The sequence below is a fragment of the Oxyura jamaicensis genome, chromosome 1 (assembly GCF_011077185.1).
Source record: "Oxyura jamaicensis isolate SHBP4307 breed ruddy duck chromosome 1, BPBGC_Ojam_1.0, whole genome shotgun sequence".
NCBI classification, from domain to species: Eukaryota; Metazoa; Chordata; class Aves; order Anseriformes; family Anatidae; genus Oxyura; species Oxyura jamaicensis.
The window spans coordinates 59,061,219-59,080,458 of NC_048893.1; the positions used below are offsets into that span (position 1 = coordinate 59,061,219).

Here is a 19,240-nt window from a genome sequence, read left to right on the forward strand (position 1 = left end):
ACCATTCTGCCTCTCGGCCCTCTGTAATAAATCAGGGCAAGCACGAACAGCTTTACGTTTTAAGTAACAGTTAGGCACTGCGTCCTGGCGCGGAAAGTCTCTGCTGAATCTGAACAGAAGCCATCCCAGCCCTGTCTGACAGCAGCCAGCCCCGACGGGATGCTGAGGAGCAAAGCGAGCCTGCAGGGATACGGTCCCATTACTCCAGAATAACCTGCTGCCAGCCCCCAGCTCTGGGATTTTAAAGACCGAGATGTTGACCCCCATGTGTCTTCAGTATGCCTTCGTAGATCTTTCTTTCATTAACTTGGAAGAGTAGTCCAGTGTTCTTGCAGGCTGCAGCATCCTGTGGCAGCTATCCTGTGGAAGGCTTTCACACCTTCCACAATTCAGCGGGTTGTGGAAGAGCAACTGCTAATTTTATGGGAAACTCCTGGAAAGCCAAGCCGAAGAAAGGCTTGGAGGGAAACAGTGATCATTGTGGGGAAAGTGGTCCTTCCTAGCAGCACCTGACACCAGTCCCATTTTTTATTGTTCCTTGTCGTCAGCAAAACCAACAAATTTGACATCCTCTATTCATATCCTGTCCCCATTCCAGATGTCTCTGGCTTCTGTTTTCTTCACAGGAGAAGTTTGGTCTTGGTCTCTCACTTGGAAATAGCGAAATTGACTTTTTGATATTTGCCTGCTGGCAGACAGCAGCACAGCAGATTGACTCACCCTATTTCAGTTTTCCTTGGAGTGAATCAGATGTCCCTCTCTTAGCAGAGCAATGCCTATGAAAAGTGGGAGAAAAGTGTTGCCACGTGTTACTGAGAGCCCTTGACCACCACTGCTTAGAGCTGCTTTGCTCACACATATTGCAAACTGTGGCAACAAGGAGATGGTTTTCAGCCCAATTTCAGTGAGCAAATGCTCTCAGTGACCAGTCTTATGCTTTTTTGCTTGGTTTGGCCTGCATATATTTTGCTTGCCACATTGGCTTATGGAAAATACGGATGTTCCAGAAAGAAAACACACACACAAAATGCTTACTCTGAATTTCAGCAAAGATGAGTAAGCATAAGTGCAGCACACAGTACAGAAATGTGCCTTGAACTTATTAAGAAGTTTTTTGAGCTCATCTTAAACCAAAGCAATAAGAGGTGTATACACATACACTAAAAAGCCCGCTGATTCTTAGCCACACTGTAAAGCAACTCTCCACAGCTGGGAATACCAGTAGACCCCCTGAACTATCATGCTTCAGACTGTGATACCCCCAGTGGTAAGTCAGTCTGAGGAAAAAGAAGTCACATCCAAATTCCTTCTTGCCCTGCTGAAAGCCCTGATGGGCTTTTGAGGTATTCAAGAAGCTTCCGATCAGACAGATGTTGACCAGCTCTGCTCAGCCAAAAAGCCTTCTTCCATTTGAGGAAGGGAATTTATTGAACAGCTGTTGTAGGAGAGCCTTTACTCTCTAGACGGGAAATTCTGAAATCATTTCCACCTCCAATATATTCAGTTCTTATTTCTGAGGACTCTTGTACTCTTTCTTTCCCAGATGCATAGCAAATGTTCTGCTTCTCCAGTCTAATTCCACATTTATGACAGTTTTGAAGAAAAGTGTGCAGCACATTTTTGTTCAGAAGTTGAAACACGGGTGTTTGGGGAGGTAGGGGATGGTGAAACTGGGTGAACTCCATCATGAACCTTTTGGCTATCTCAGTGACTGTTTTATATTGAAAGAGTGGGGAGCAGGATGCTCTCTTGCATACCTTTATTCTTTTTCTTTCCCATTAGACTCCCAAAGGCTCCTGTTTGGAGTCAGTGAAGATTGCCATTGATACTGGTTATCGCCACATCGACGGTGCTTTTGTCTATTTCAATGAGCATGAAGTGGGACAAGCCATCCGGGAGAAGATTGCTGAAGGAAGGATCAAGCGAGAAGACATTTTTTACTGTGGCAAGGTGAGAAACTTGTGCTCCAATTATTTACACTAGATCCAGAATTTCTGTGAATGTGTTTTCTTAAGAATGCCAGCGCTCAACATCCGGCATGTTTCCAGACCCAACATCCTTTATTTTTCTTTCCTAGCATTTCCATAATGCCTCAGCAACATCAGCACTAGATTTGCTATAAAGCACGGGAATTCCTGTTCTTCTCAGTTTAATGCTGAGTTAGCAGCGGGAACAACACAATGAGCATTCTGCCTAGTATTGTAGGCATCTGCAAGTTCTGACCATTGCTACACTCAGTGTTGCTACCTAGGCTGTTACTGTCCCATGTGTTGTGCTGGCACAAGCATTTGTATAGTCACATGCTGAGCCAGACTTGGACAATGATCTTGCAAATGAGTTATTTTCTGTTACAGCAATTCCCCGTACAGGTTTGCCACGAGATTGCACAATAAACGGGGTGGGAGCAAACACGTGCATGCCAGTGTCTGTGTACAGGAGAACAGCAAGTGCTTGTGTTGGTACCGCTGCCAGAAAATTACTCATCAAGCTGCACCCTAATTACTGTATCATCTGTCATTAAAGACTTCTCTGATCATGAATCAACTCAGTCGGAGAGAAGAGGTCATCACACTTCCGCTTTAGAGCAGCAGGTCTGGAGTAGTGCATGAGCTAGGTAATGCTTTAAAACCCTAGCTGTTAGAGCCCGTTCTCTGCTACAAGAATGAAATCCCTTGCCCGACCAAGTGTATGACAGAAGCTGCTACAGCCACGATGACTAGATTGCAGGTGTAAGAGAGAGAGCTCAATGCACGTTGCTAAATAAAGGTCAGATGATCCCCAGAAAGTTCATGGTCTCTGCCCAGTTTCTAACGGAGTTTATGGCCTCAAGTTCCCCTTCCGACAGTGCTTCTTTGGACGTATCAGCCTCATATTTTCCCTTTCTCCTTTCCCAAATAAGACATAATCCAGAGAAGTTACTCAACAGCCTTGGAAATAAATATCATGGTTCCTAGAGTGAAAGATCTGATGGGATAAAAGGTCTGTTTTACTATGAACAATTTGGTTGAGCTTTATGATCAGGGAAACTAAGCTTCAGATCGGGTAGTTTGCAGACCAAGTGGATTTTCAGCAGCTACAGAGCAATTTCCTAGTAAAGCAATTTCCAGTCCGTAAAGTATGCAACTCTTTTCCTAGTTCCCTGCTCAGTTCTGCTGGTTAGAACCTTGCCATCTTGAGAAAAGCTTCAAGTCCTCAGATTTTCCACCTTTATCAGGGTAATCTCTCAATCTCCCATACGCCAAAAAAGTTGATTTGGGTCAGGCAAAATATTTAGTTTCAACTGTTTTATAGCTTCATTACAGCAAATTACCAGTACTATTTCAAATCAAAAACACAAACTTGTGCCAAAAGTTTAGAACCGGATGTACTAACAATATTATGTCTTTAATTTTCCCAACTGCTTCCCCTGCAGTTTATTTTTCCATATAATTTTTTAGGATCTGCAAAAGTGCATCTCTTGGTAAAATTTTATCTTGATTCCAAACGTACTTCATTAAGGCTTTCTATGTTCAGTTGTCTGACCTAATCACTCAGTGATTTTCCCCACTGCTTAAACATTGAACCATCTGTGAAATCACATCTTCTGTTTCTTGAATATAAGTTCAGTTGTTCCCTAAACTGCAAGTCCTGTTAGTCTCGAGGTTGCAATTGGCAGTACCACAACAGTCAGTGCCTGTGGTTCCAGCCTTCCTTGTGACTGTGAGATAGGACACACATGGATTTATCTTTCCATTGTGTCCTACTTTTGCTCAAAATAAAATGAGGGTTTAATTTTAGGTGGTCACATTAAGCATCTCATTAACATTCATTAGAACATCTCTGTAGTCTTTGGAGCATTCAAGGGCAGAGGTGGAAAATATACAGAAGCCAATTCAATCCATCACAAGCCAGGATTTTCACAGGGTTTCACTAGACATTTTCACAGCCACTCAACCTCCCAGGAAGACTGGGACTGGATGACCCTTATCTTAGGAGCCTACATATCTTCAGCTTTGTGTACCTTATGCACTTAAGCATTGCACAAACGATAGGCAGGTATCAAGCCACCAGTAGATACATGAGCCATTCACACGTAACTGACCAACATTAACTGTTGCATCTTCTGGGACACATGGTGATAGACCACTCTTGAAAGTAGCAGGCGCAGAAAAAATTTTTCAACCTCTCTGAAATCATAAGTCCTGGAAATGCAGAAGACTCTGCACACTCGAGCCCACCATGCAGACCTTCCCTTAAACAAAGATGATGCAAACCAAAAGTCCATCAGCGGGTACGAACAGGAACAGCCCCACTGAGTGGCAGTGTTACTGGAACAGTGAGCTGGTGAAACCGTGCTGCATCTGCCAGTTGAAATCATCAGCACTTGCACTTGGCTCTTGCTGCTGGCTGGCTGATCAGGCACGGCAGCTCAGCATCCAGAAATTTTAGAGGTTTTCTATCAATTGCCAACAGCTCTCTTGGCTTATATAGCAAGACCTTTCTGGTCTCCTCTTTCATCCCAGGATATTTCTTTCATTAAACTAAAAGTAACATTTCCAGGAAATGTGGTGTCCTGAAATGCCAAAGCCAACTGGCAGCTCTGACTGCTCAAATGTCTACATGGGTTCTATTTAGGTAGATAATACAATAACTTGTACAAATCGTGAAAACAGTTGTGAAACTCTTAAGTTTCCATGGTATCTATGTATTAAGGTAATACAAATGTTTGCTATTGCTAAAGGCTGTTTTCTTAGAACCTCTGCAGTTTTTTTTTTAAAGGGATGGATATTCACTGCTTAGTACTTAGTTCACTAAGCTAGGAAGGGCACTTGGAAAAACAGCTCCTAAGCTGTCAACATACCTCTGGTTACTAAATTTATAAATCAAAGTAACAAAAACTGAAAATGAAGGGTATACAGACTCACCTCCTTACCTATATTTAAGCTCAAAACATCTCATTTTACATATGAAATGAAAATCAGTGATTGGCAAATATTCAAAAAAAACACCCAAACCAAAGGCTTTCAGGAAATCCAGCAGAACAGCTTAAAACTGTTCTGAGTGCAGTACCTTGGTCCCTGTTCCATAATACACCTCAACCCATGCAACCAATACTTCACTGATCATAAACCCTTCATGCCTTGCACCATACAGCTGGGGTAAGGCCCAGTGTGAACTTCCAGGTGCCAAAGCCTGCTTTGGTGTGTCAGCTCAGGGCAGGGACAGACGTGCTGCTCTTGGTACAGCTAAGCTTCAAGATAATGTGTCCTTGCCTTTGCTGGCACAACTGAGCAGGTAATTACTTGCTGGTTAAATAACAATCTAAAACACTTCAAAACTTACCCCGGCTATGTCCTTTGAAGCCTATAATCCCCATCTTCTCCTGATAATCTCATTTCAAGCGTTTCATGTCTCAAGAATGGATTCATTCTACACCTTGGCATGCTGTGGCTGTCAGCACTAGTGGCAGAATTGGCTAGACAATGACCGTATCAACAAACATCAGATTTTTCCAGCTATTAAAGGTGCCAAAAAGCTCAACATGACTCCAAATGTCAGTGTTCTGTGTTAGGGGGATAGGGCAAGGGGGCAGGGATAAAAAAGCCTAGTTTATTGTGTGCAGCCAGATGGCACTTTTAACCTTCTATTGTGTGTTAATTCCACTTTTTGTAGATTTTAACTGCAGCAACCAGTTTACAAAGAGCTCTTGGTTAGTAATTACCATGCTATGGCTCCATTCTTGCAAGAGATTTGCATCAGCAGAGTTTCTGTGAGAGGCAGCAGTGCACGCCAATCAACTGGGCATACATACCCCACGGCAACCTCGGGGCATAGCCCTGTGAGGAAGTGGCTGTGATTGAAGAGGATGAAAAGGCTGTGCTTTAACTAGTCACACCTGCGTTACAGCAACAGAACAATAAAATACTTCTAGTGAGGCTAGGGGAGTAAGTTAAAATTTCCCTAGGTCAGGCAGTCACTCAGGCTCCATGACCACAGGAGAAAACCAACAGATCCTCTTCGTGCCAGGTGCCTGGCTATTCAATAGCCAACTCACATGATCTGAGCTTCTGCCTTCAAGCATAAACCTGACCACAGATTTCTTGTGGGAACAAAGTTTTCCAGTGAAAGCATATGCTTGGAAAACTCATAAAACAAAAGGAATCTGCCTAAATTCATTGAGCAAGAGTTTACAATATACTCAACTCTGAATAACCTGTCTTGTAATAAACAAATATCTAATGGCTTTACTGTGTCAGCACACAGGCTGTCCTGGGCAAGGATTCCTGTCTTAACCTCTACAACTCCCTCAGACAGAAGGCAGGATAAGACGCCTTCTCTTTGTCTTGCAGCAATGTAGACCACAATGGCTTTGCAGTATGCATGCTGGGCTTTGTGGGAAGGACAGGAGCGTGTGTTGGAGGGGGGAATATCATCTGAAGGGTGCTCACTATCCCTCTGGCACCAAAAAAAAAGAGCCTGTGTTTGCCTCCCCAGCTGTGGAATACCTGCCACCCCCCAGAGCTGGTGCGCCCCACGCTGGAGAAAACCCTGAAAATCCTGCAGCTGGACTACGTGGACCTCTACATTATTGAGCTGCCAATGGCTTTCAAGGTAAAAAGAAAAACTGCCTTAAAAAGCACACGGTTGGCTTGAACCAAGGCATCCATCTAACATCACCCTTGTAGCCTCCAGTCCATGTTGAAGATAGCATTTTGGTGAGATGTATGTGCACTGCCTGCTCACATTTCTATGCATTACTGACACAAAGAAGGGCTTATAGGTGTGTGAGAATAGTCACTGACAGCTGTAGCACAGGAAGGACAGGACTCCTAACTGAGATTGAGCACTTCATATGCTGAAGAACTGCATAGCTGAAGCTGAACTTGTCATACGAAGCAACAATGGGCTAGAGGCAAAGCGTGAGGGGACGGGGGGAAGGTCAGTGTAAAGAGCCACCAAACTGATTTCCCTTAATCTCTCTCAAAAACAGAAAAGCTTCAGTAGCATTAAAAACAACAGGCAAATCATCACTGTGGTCTTAATCTTCGTAATTGTAGTGATCCTCTCAGACAGCTTCAGTACATGTCGGTTGCAATTTTTTTGTCACTTTTTTTTTCTTTTACAAGGTAGGTAGTTCTCTGATTATTAAAATTATGTTGTACCATGGACACCAAACTGCCATAAATCATCAGATAGGAAGCAATTTACCAACGGAGCAATCACTTTAGACCTGCAGTTCCTTTTTCTCTAAGTCAGCAGTGTCCCATTAAGACCTATCTAGGAGTACTGTACTTAAATATTAAAATTTTATTTTTACGGTCCCACGTATGGAATCCTTTTGGGTGCATTTTTAAAAATTTCCCACCACTTGCAATTTCCTGTTTCCACTTTTTTGTGTTTGTATTCTCTACTAGTTCATTCTCCCACATAGTGAAGGTCATTGTCTCACAATATAAAGATATAGACAGCTGGCTTTAAAGTAATGCACATCTGACTCCCTGAGGCTTGTATCAACAAGCTGGCTTGTTAAAAGAGTAGAAGTCCTGGAGACTCATTCATGTCCCCCTTGAGAGGAAAGAAAAAAAAAAGAAGTCACCTTCTGCCTGAAAAATACACATTTTTTTTTCCAGGGGTTTCCTTTTTTTGTTTGCTCCCTCCCTCCCAGATACACCCATCCCATGCACGATGCTTGCCTTTGGTGAGGAGTGCGCAGGTACAACACGTTAAACTCCTACTCTGCAAAAGCTGGCACTTTGCTGTCTCCCCAAAAGCCTCCTAACTAAAGTACTTTCTGCTTGAAATCAGTGAATAACTGGAGCCAAAGCTCACAGTCCCACTCTGGAGCCAGAAGGAAGCATGCCTCTGCACAGCCCAGTGGTGCAAGTTCTCACAGGGGCTTTTAAGCAGACTGAAAGGAATCTGCTTCCTGGGAGCACCACTCAGAGGAGGAAAGCCCCACCATGATCTGAGTCGATCAGGAATGCTGATATCTGGGGTGGCATTAATTCCTTTCTATTGCTTTTTGTTTGTGCAATAGGCATTTACAAGTTGTTACATTGCTTTCTTGAGAAAGCCCCTGTGTCAAAGAACACTGTGTGACAGCAATGGGACGTGCAAACCTGTCCCCCTACATCTGCGTTGGTGAGGAAATCATTGTCTTGGGAGAGGGTTTTTCTTCTCAGTGATTACCAACTGCTGTGCTTTAAATATGCAAGTAAATTGTCTGGTAGCTTTTGGAGAGCCCCCAGACTTGCAGTATGATGTGATACGATCAGAACCCTGCACAGTAGTCTTGACTGTACAGCATTGACACAACTGTGTGCTCCCACAGCAACGTGCTATGAAGCCACCTTGTCATTGAATCATAAAGGTTGGAAAAGACCTTTAAGATAACCTAGTCCAACCCTCCACCTACTGCCAATTGCTCAGTCTAATGTGCGAGGCCATCTCCATGAAAATTGCAAGAGAAGATGAGAGCATTTGTGGGAATGACTGGTGACATCTAGTCTATAAGAGCCCAACCTGAGAAACACGACAAACTCACAGTCCTTGGACAGCCTGATGGGATATTCTAGGGATGAATAGTTTGTTCCAAAATACCAGAGGGTGGTTTTGTAAGAGGATTTCCCCATCTCAAAGTATGATGGTAAATAGTTTGACTTCTAGTACAGAAATGTATCTGATGACCACCTGCCTCCTTCTAGTTTTTTTTTTTTTTTCTTTTCCTCCCAGCAAGACACAGCAACAAAGGCAACAATTTGTCTTTGTGGAATTCATTGAGGAAAGCCAGCACATACGAAGGAGATGGGCTTGTAACTTAGACCTTGGGGTCTGAAATCTGAGGCTGTGTTTCCCCTAGGCTCACTTTTCCCATGAAATGCCTTGATTTTGAACTTGAGAATTGAGAGGCACCGGTTACTGAACACATTAGTCACAGCTGCATGTTCACAAGGAATTACCATGTCAACATCGTGTACCCCATCCTTTGAAACGTAGCAGCTTGCAGTCAGATCAAATGTCAAACAACACTGAGGGGCTTTTATGAAAAAAAAAAAAAAAAAAAAAAGTGAAATTACAATCAGACAAAAGGGAATGAGGTGTTAATGCATTGCCTGCAATAGCAGTGAAACACTTGGCAAATAAAAGAAAGCTGTGCTTGTGAGATATCAGCTCATAACTCATCTCTGAAGTCTTGTTTGTAGAGTATAGAGATAGGAAGGAGGAGTTCCTAGTGACCCAAGAAAGATAGACAATACATTTAGAAGGTTCATGACCTGCACTATGGCTGTGCATTTTGACCTCTAATACTAGTATGTAACTCTTGGAAATGGTCCCTCCAGCTGGAGCTGGACTGAGGTACTCTTCTCAGGTGCCCAGGACACAAATAAGGTCAGAGGAAGGCTGGGAAGAAAGGAGGGAAGGAAAGAAGGGGAAAAGAATACAGGTTGGCACTCTAACCCAGCACTTGGAAGCAGATGAGTTCTTTGGTTGCCATACCATAACGGTCAAAAGTTTATTGAAAAATAAAGCCATCCTGGAACTCCTGAGCATGCACTCATGTAACAGTTCAGAAGGGTATCCAAGGACTATAGAACACTGGAGGATGTGGTAAGCCCAGCATGAATGACCTGTTGCACTTTGCGTGTTTCTGGGGAAAAAAAAAATATATATATATATTTTTTGTTTGTTTGCTGATAGAAACTCCAAGACTGGAAAAATCTTTGTTCTGAGGTGCAAGAGTTCCCCACCCCCCACCTTCCTTTTTACTTTTTTTTCTCTCTTTTTTTTTTTTTTAATAAAAAAATAAAAGAAAAAAAATGTTGTTTTACTTTTCAGCCTGGAGATGCACTCTACCCAAAAGATGAAAATGGAAAATTTATCTACCATGAGACAGACTTATGTGCCACTTGGGAGGTAAGCAAATACAACTTCCATATATGCTTTAAAAAATATATATATAGATCTCATTTTCAGTCCTGCTTGTAGCCTTCATAAACAAGTTTGAGGCATATTGACAGGGCAAATGGATCGGATTCTACTAGCTCCATGGATAAATTCAACTCCTGTCTCTAGGGATGTTGCTTCTTGCCATCTCTGAATTATTTTAATAACAAAACAAAACACTGTTGAGATATCTGATGTCTACATTCCTTCTTTCATAAAATGAACATTTGCTAGTTTTTGTAGCAAATATTCATATCTGCAGGTTTTTTGTGTGTTTTGTTTTCCAGTCTTTTCTTTTTATCAGGCCCTTATAGCAGCAGAAAGTTGCAGCCCTGAAGGAAGAAGTGACTTGATCCTCCTCAAAAAAGGAAGCTTTTCCCCTTCAATATAAAACAGAATTTGCCCCAAAGCTCATCATTAAATACATATATATATAGAGAGAGAGAGAGAAAGTCAAGCTCTATTCCAGGTCTAGCAGATGAAAGTGGAGGGTGGGAGAAATTCTGAGCAAAATTTCAGAGTGGCCGAGAGCCCAGGGCAGGCCAGGGCTTTCTCCTGGCAGCTGAGACATCCAGGCAGGGTCTCATAGGATGAGGACTTCCACATTAGCTGTTTATGTTTCCCTTATCTTGGGCTCATGCAGTTCATTCCTCTGTTTCACAAGCTAGTTGCTCAAAGCAACAGCTGTCTGAACACTTCAGGCTGGTGCTTAATCTTAAAGGATATCCTGTAGTAGGTCTCTCTTTTCAGTTAAAGAGCTGAGGAAAAAAAGCTAGTGGTGACTGTCTGGAAAGAATACCATCAATCTAAATAAACCTGGCTTAACTCAATCCACATAATTTCACTCTTTCAGTATGGTGCCAGCAAGCAAAAGTGGCTCCAGATGATATTTGCTGACTTGTCACTGGGTGATACAAAGCATATGAGGCCAACTAGAGGTCACCAAATACCTGGTGCCTCTTTACCTCCCTGCTCCAGAGAGACATGAAAGGAATAACGAAGCCGGCAAGGGGGGCACCCAGCTCCTCTGAGGGTCTGAGCTGCTTTGAAGCTGTGTGTGCAGTTTCTGAGAGCAAAGCGGGGAGACCACAGGAAAGGGCCCTCTTTTTCCTTAGAAAGACTCAGCAGATGAATCTTAATGAAGAGGACTGGAGCACATGTTCATATCCAGCATTAATAAAACTTTCTCAGCTTCTAGGATTTGTTTGAACTGCAAAATCTCTAGAGTTCCTCTCTCCCACCTTTTTCTCCTACTTTGTATTGTACTGAGGTTTCTGTGCTGGTTTCATGATGTGCCTTGCTAAGTATTTGGGTAATTACGCAGGACAGAGGCTTTATATGAAAAACTCCCATGAAATTATCAGGAAATTAGTATGTTTTGTTCACTATTCCTTCTCCAGCTTTGAGACACTGCTAAAGCAGCCCAGCTAAGCTAAACTCTCTGAAAGCAAACATGTGACACATATCTATACATCAGATTAATCTGTCCGCTTTCCAGACAAATTCTACCCTCAGAGGAAAACATTAGTGTTTGGTCTGAAAAGCGGGTCTACACGGGAATGGAGTTTAAATAGTGGGATAGCACCATCCCTTGTGGTAACAGAGCTGCTAGCTCTGCTGCTGCAAGGGTTGTCCAGCAGTCTCAAGAACTGACTGGCTTCCACCTCTCTAAAACACGTGCTGCAAGGAACGAAGCCAACATTTGGTCTCCAACCAGCCTTTGTTGTCTTTGCAGGCTATGGAAGCATGCAAAGATGCAGGCTTGGCAAAGTCTATTGGAGTATCCAATTTCAACCGCAGACAGCTGGAGATGATCCTGAACAAGCCAGGACTCAAGCACAAGCCCGTCAGCAACCAGGTATGACCGCAAGCCGAGGGCAGTGCCCGCCACAGCACCACTACCCAGCAGGGAACACAGAGGCAAGGCGTGACCTAAGATGCCACGTGCAGAAGGGTGATACATGCTTTGCCATAGCTGCTGCCTTCTATACTGTCACGTATTTCTAGCTTCAAAATACTGCTCATCCTATCTAAGCTAAAGATAAACACTTGAAGGTGCTGGAACGATCGCGCTTCTCAGTTCCTGCTCCAGGACTATAAAACGCACGTCTCTGTGCCAAGCTCCTTAACAAAGTTGAATGCTGAGTCAAGGCAGATTTTAAATCTCTGCAACGTACCTTACTTCACATCCAAAAAGTTCACAAGGCAAATCATTCAGGGCTAACCAGTCCTCAAAGAAGCCACATATACCTCAGCTGACACCAAACCTAAATAACCCTAAATATCAGAGATTGAGTCACTCTAAGCTTCCTGAGATTTACAGCCATTAGAGGTAACTCCTAAATTTCCTGTCCTTTGTCTCTTCTGCCTTTCCCCTAACAGTTTCAGTAAAAGTTGGAGAAAAAAATAAAGGGGAAAACACAGATAAACAACCAACTGGAACTGAACAAGCCCACAAGGTGGATAGGCATATCTGGGTTAAGTCACGGTAGCTAGGCTCAGAGATGGTGGTAGGCAGCAGTGACCCATCCAGTCGCCCAGTATCTTTGACTGGCATTTGGCAGCTCACTGCATTTCCTAGAAGTCACTGGAAAACTCTTCTGACTCATCTGGCACAGACAAACATCCATGTTAGTGGTATCAGAGAAGAGGCCAGAAACCATCCAGGCCCAACTTCTCACCCTCCGCGCATGGCCCGGAGGGCTGGGATTGGCACAGGACAGGGCATGGAGGCTGGCCATAACTTTCATTTCTGCCTTTGGCTTGGACAGCAGGGCAGCTTTAGAGAAGAGATTCCTGCACCGTTCACTGATACTAACATTCCCAGTGGGCACAAAATGCAACTGCAGTTCGTGGAGTGCCCCTAGGACTGCACTGTGCACTGCTGCTGCCTTATGGGGTCAAGGGAAACTGGGCAAAAGATTAAGCCCACCTTAGAGCAGCTGGCCAGCAAGTGTAGGTGTGCCAGCTAGCTTCAAACTGTATACAGAGGTTGCTCCATCACCTCGCAGACATCCCTTTCCCAGAGACCAAAAACATAGCCAGAAAATCCCTGCCTGTAAGGGAATGAGGCACAGTATTTGCAGTGTGGGAGGGCAGAACTCATAACAAGGTCATAACCATTGTCGAGATCTCACCTTTTACATATTCCCCATCACCTTTCTGCCTGGGACAGCTCATGCCAACAGTTCCCCTAAAAAAGGCATGTTGAAGTCACCCTGAATGTGACAAGCAGAGAAACAATGATCTGACCCACAAGAGATGAGTTGCCTTCACAGCCTAAATCTCAGCCTCCCTCCATCCCCCCACTTATTGGCACCTTTCCACTGGGACCAATACAAATGCCCTGCAGCCAAACTGTAATCATAGACATTGATCTGCTGCCCACCAATAAATAAATAAATAAAAATCCATCACCACCCAGCAGTGTACCATTAGAACTGTTACCGCAGACTGAATTTCCCTATTCCTTAACTTAATATGTATCCTTTCCTGAAAGCCAAAAAGTCATCCCTAGTCTGCAACGCTTACAAATATTGGTTATGATTTTGGTCCTATTGATTAATCATTCTTTCTAACTCTTGTAGGTCGAATGCCATCCCTATTTCACCCAACCCAAACTCTTAGAATTTTGCAGACAACATGACATTGTTATTGTTGGGTACAGCCCACTGGGAACCTCCAGGGATGAAACATGGTAAGTCCCCTGCTACCCTCAAATAGCAGGGCCATTGTCCAGAAAAAGAATAATAGATTTCCATTGCTCAATCTGTGTGAAATGCGTGTCCCCACTTTTCACGGTAGTTTTGAACTTGAGTGTCTAAATATTGCAGCTGTGAATGTAAACTTGCAACACTCCTGCTGCATGCTGTCATCAAGAAGTGCCAGGTGGTCTGTGTGGGAGGTTGTCTCTGCCAGAAAGCAAAAGGCTGTCGTTGGGAACGCCGAGGAAGTAGAAACTAAGTCAATGTTAGGACATCACATATGAAGTTGTCTTTGACAGTCCTCCATCCTAAGTGTTAAAGCTTCTCTACTGTCCTTCACAATATTTGCCAAAAAGCTGCAATGTTCTGTCCATGAATGAGTAGGTCCTGTATGTTTTGACATTAAAAATAGGGAGATTTTTTTCTTCCTTTTCCCAATTCTCTTCCAGGGTAAATGTGTCCTCCCCTCCTTTACTGAAGGATCCTGTGCTGAATGCCATTGGCAGAAAGTACAACAAGACAGCTGCACAGGTTGCTTTGCGTTTCAGCATCCAGCGAGGGGTGGTGGTCATCCCAAAAAGCTTCAATCCACAACGCATCAGAGAGAATTTCCAGGTATATTTGCACTCTGATGGTGCACACATGAATCCATTTGCATTGTCTTGGCTCCTGAGGAAGGCAGTTTTCATATTTTTTTCCATAGACAAAAAGCTTGACCATGTCAAGCTTTGCCACATTTGATTCTTTTTCTCCCCAACACTTCATGGTACTAAGATATGACAAGAGCAGAATAGAGATGAAATTCTGGTGTCTTCTAATCCTTTGAAATGGCTAAAGTTCCAGCTGGTGGTGTTCCCCAGAGTAGCCATTGCTGCACTGAGCAGCACAAGGGAGATGAAGTAATTTGGTAGGTCAGCAGACCAACGTTGCTGGCAGTAGGTATTCAGGGATGACTGATTTTTTCTGCCCCAGTTTGTTGGGGAAGGGAAGGTGCTGCATATGGGTGTGGCAGGAATGCTTATAACCACTCCACCAGAAAGCAGATGGCTTGACCACTGCCACCCTAAATAAAATGAACATTTTTACCTGTATCCATTGCAGCACTCAGTACCCCCACTGCTATACACTTTCCCTGCCAATGTGTTACTTTTAAAGCCAATGGCCTGGTGCTTACCAGACTGCCTTTCTCTTCTTGGAAGAGTGTGTAATTGAACGTGACTGAACTTATTCATGTCCTCAAGACTTCCCTATAAACACAAGCAAGTGTAGATTTGGGGGAGAGGGGAGTGTGCAGGGGGGAAGGAAGGGGAGGTTTTTTCTGGACTTCTGAAATATGGAACATATTCATATTGCCTGTGACAAGAACTGTTAACTTACTCCTAACTTCTCCTTCCATTAGATCTTTGACTTCTCCCTCACTGACGAAGAGATGAAGGAAATTGCAGCACTGAATAAAAACGTTCGTTATGTGGAACTTTTAATGTAAGTCCAGGAGGAATCCTATATCCTCCCAGAACACTCTTGTCTTTTCAGAGATATTTTTTTTAAATCCCTTTTAAAACAAGTTTGTCTACACAAAAATTAGTATTAAAGTAAAACTTTGATATAGGAGCTATTTAATGCAGCCCAAATAGACCCCTGGGCCATTTGCAAAGTGTGCAACACATGCTTACAGCTCAGGTGTCAAATGCCCACCCAGTAGATGACTGTATCTGGCTACTCCACCTCTGCACCACCTCCTTAAGCACCTTCCACTATATGGTGTGATAGCTGTCTCAGCCAGTCACAAGCTGTACTGCTACCCCTGTCTAAACACCAGCGTGGATAGCAGAGCTTTAATTTAAATAGGAACATTTTCTTGTCTTTCCCCTCCTTCACACCTTCTCTTTCAGTGCTTAGCAGGCCATGTTGTTGCTCAAGTGCTACTGCTTATGGATTGCAACCCTAGTGTTTCCAGAAGCAATTTGTCCCAAAATGACATGCAGAAGAAGAAGAATTAAGAGCAATGCTATAAGAAACCACAGGACTAGTTTAAGGAGAGCTCTCCTCCATCTCCCTTAATAGGGTTTGGTCAGAACATAATTTGCCCAGCCAACTTCCTCTTAAAACCACAGACAATCAGAAATTGTTTTGGCTTTCCCTGAGACCAACTTCTTCAGCAACCTCCCTTGCCTGCTGCCATGTCGAGTTCTACCTTCTTATATGAAAAGCAGAAAGCCATGCAGCTTGCTTGACTGCTAGACCACTTCCTCATCGATCTTTTCTGAGAATTAAAAAGGCTTAGTCTCTTGCTGCTTGGGATCTAAAGCTTAAAACCCAACAGTTTTTCTTTGCCTGAAGGCTGCGCTACCCAAGAAGGCTCAGGCTGACCCAACATCTCCTCTAGAGAATGAGGCCCTTTGTTTTTCCTTCAGCTCAAGAGCGTCTACAGTTTACAGCCAAACTCTATGCTTTCCCCTTTTCAAGGCACTCAGTGTGTAGCCAAAGGGATTCATTTCCATACATTTCTCCTATTACCTCGGATTATCCGCATCTTGCCAAACTGTAGTGTGCTCAAGCACTAATGATAATGAAAAGCAGGACAGCAGTATCAATAGCACTCTAAAATGTTGGCTATCACTCAAAAGATAGTGGGAATTTTGCAAAGGAACAAATAAACCACTTATTGTGCTGAATAAATATGATAGGAAATATGAACAAAGTTAAAAGCATCATAATGGAGTTCATCTTTCACATTTAAGCTCAGCAATGTGCTCTGAAGCTTTAGTTTCTTAAAACAGCCTTCCATCAATTATCAGCACTCAGTTCCAGAAGGCTTCTCACAAAAGCCCTAGCAGATTCTTATGTGTGTTTTGGTATTGGAAATTGTTTTTTCATAGCCAAGTTGAGCTATAGCATCATTTAAACATTGTTAGTGAGGATATACATGAAAAGTAACCTTGGTGCAAATGCGAGAGCCTTTTCCGGAAGCAAAATTAAATAATGTAAATGCCCACAGGAGAACTTTCTAGGCTACCCATCCAAAACTAATAAATGAAATGTTTTACTTTATTAGACTAAATTTAGTCATAAAAGGCCACTGAGGACAAGGAAAGCAGGATGTATGGGGTGGTGGATATCGACAGCTCCATTTATTACAGAAGTGACATGTTTGGGGAAAATGCTTAAATACAGCCTGGCCTCAACTTAAATAACTTCCTGGAGAAATGATGTTGACATGCAAGTAGCAAGTAAACCCATATCCACCTACAAGTGTGTTCTTGCACTGAAGTGCCTGGAGTTGGCACTGCAACAGATGACTTACTAGTCTAGAGGGATGTCTTATTTTATGCAACAACAGGTATCTGAAAGGTTAAACCATCATACAGAGAGACTTCTGGTTAGCCAGCTTTGTGGAAAACCTTCCACTGCTGCAATGTACATGTCAGGGAATAGGAAAATCCAGAATTCCTGTGGTTATTCCAGTTATCTGCTGTTGTGGGTACAACATCCAGATCTGTTGTTCTGATGATATAAGCCTGTAGAAACATAATACTGCGTTAATTGGAATGAGCTAGCAAGTTAAACATCTGAGCAGAAAATTGCTATTTTTCTGGAGTACTCATATTTTTTAAAAGAACTCCGTCTAAAGTGTTTTTTTCCTCCTTTTGGGAACTCTAAAAGTACTGTGCTGGCAAGCTTTACAGTAATCTGTCTGCTGGATTTATCTTGTACTCCAAATCTCTGCTATGAACATTCTTCTTTACCATTTATTCCAAGCTACATTATTGACTTTGAGTGAGTCATTTAGGTACACAAGAGGACTCAGACCTTTGAACATGTGTGATCTGATTAGAAAGCATGCTTCATAGATAGAAAGTAGAGATTGTGACACTGATGGCTTAGAGATTATCAAATTATACCAAAACCAAACATGCCAAAGTGTTTGTGGCTTGTTTTTTTTTTTTTTTTTGAACCATCTCAATCTGTTAATGTGTAAACACTTCAGCTTGGCTGAATATCAGAATGAAATGTTTTGACACAACCAATTCAAAAATGTTTGATGTATTCCAGTCAGTTAGCTTCAATATTGTGAAATGTATCCTTCCCAAATTGGAACGATTCATAGCTGGGATAAACGCCAGTATTTGTTGTGCTCTGCTGTAAGGCAAGGCAGCCAGCTGCCATGGTGCACCTGAGAGAGTTCCTCAGAAATTCTTGATTTTGCTAATGGAAAATGTTTGTCAAGCCAGGGCTTGTGGTTTAGCACCATCTTCAAAAAAATAAAAAATAAATTAAAAAAACACATACACCCCACACAGCACAACCCACATGTAATCAACATGCTGCCATTAATGGACAACAGGTGCTATTTTTCACCTGCAGTTTACCCTAGGAATTTGACTCTTGCCTTTTATAATGCTCCTGAATCATGCATCTTCCTTGAGTTTTTAAAACCAGAGCCTTTTTAAAACCTATCTCTGCCTTTGATAGCATGCAGCTATGAACATCCCTTTCTTTCCTGAATTGTGTCACCCCAAAGCTTCTTTGTAAGCTGTATGTCACTGGTGCTATTGACCTGGCAGCACATCTACACCTTGGCTGAGCTAGTGGGTTTTAGCTGGATACGGCAGCCACTTGGAGAAAGGACCAACGAGACCCAGACCTGCTTGTGCCAGTTCTTCATGTATAAGCCAAAGCAGTACAGTCTGGTGTCTCCACCGTCACTCTAACTATAGCCTTTTTATCTGAGGGTATTTCTGGACATTTGAACAAAGTCATCCTCCCATTCTACAACATGCACATAATGGGAACATACTCCTTCCCTACAACGCTTCCAGTAACATGAGTTAAATCCACAAAGAGAGGAAGAATGACTAACCTCCACACTCTTGTTGTTTCTTGCCCTATCTGTCTTAAGGCACATGATCTGTAGACCTGAAAAAAAAAAATGGTCCTTCACTGTCCTCTCCATAATTACATGGGTTTACTTCCTGCAGGGAAGATTATTCAGAGCAAACAGCATCTGAATCAGCAGAATAGCCTTCTGTGAAGGCTGCCTATGTTCTGCAGGACAGAGGTTTGTTTGGCACGGCACAACTGCCTGAGTGACAAGATAACCTGCTTCACCTGAGAAGCTTACTTGTTCAATCTGACCTCTTCACAGGTGGCGTGACCATCCAGAGTACCCCTTCAGCGATGAATACTGAAAACGAAGTGTGTCCAGGCAGGTTCCTAACTCAGCATCATTACACTTGGTTGAAAGAGACCCAATGTTTGCTGCTTTGGTTTTATGGGAGACTGTTCAAATCAGCATTAAAAACATGACGTTTACCTCTTGTTGTCTTGTCAGTTTGTTATTGCTACTGAGGAGCATGTCTATTTAAGCTGATGAGTCTAGGGTTTTAGCTTAAGCGACTTTAGCTCCATGAGTATCTAAGTTTCAAAAATGAAAACTGATAAAATTGAAGTTTTCTCTTGAAAACAGGCTCACTCATGCAAGCCAAACCATCTTCATTCAACGGCATATCCACCACTGCATCTTAAATAAGAATTTTTGCTTCAGTAGATGTAAAGAAGTAGTTTTGTTTCACAGCTCAAGTGAAATTTAGAAATAGGGAACTAACTGGATT

The 19,240-nt window shown here is 42.8% G+C and overlaps 1 protein-coding gene across 1 annotated transcript in view; it reads left to right on the plus strand.

Moving 5' to 3' along the window:
- Nucleotides 1–18,941, plus strand: part of AKR1D1 (aldo-keto reductase family 1 member D1) — a 33,312-nt gene extending 14,371 nt beyond the window's left edge. Inside the window, exons 2-9 of the mRNA XM_035342484.1 lie at nt 1,783–1,950; nt 6,475–6,591; nt 9,817–9,894; nt 11,660–11,782; nt 13,512–13,621; nt 14,078–14,243; nt 15,028–15,110; nt 18,775–18,941. Coding sequence (XP_035198375.1) covers nt 1,783–1,950; nt 6,475–6,591; nt 9,817–9,894; nt 11,660–11,782; nt 13,512–13,621; nt 14,078–14,243; nt 15,028–15,110; nt 18,775–18,817 — 888 coding nt within the window. The 3' untranslated portion in view covers nt 18,818–18,941. The remainder of the gene's footprint in view (nt 1–1,782; nt 1,951–6,474; nt 6,592–9,816; nt 9,895–11,659; nt 11,783–13,511; nt 13,622–14,077; nt 14,244–15,027; nt 15,111–18,774) is intronic.
- The last annotated feature ends 299 nt before the right edge of the window (nt 18,942–19,240 follow it).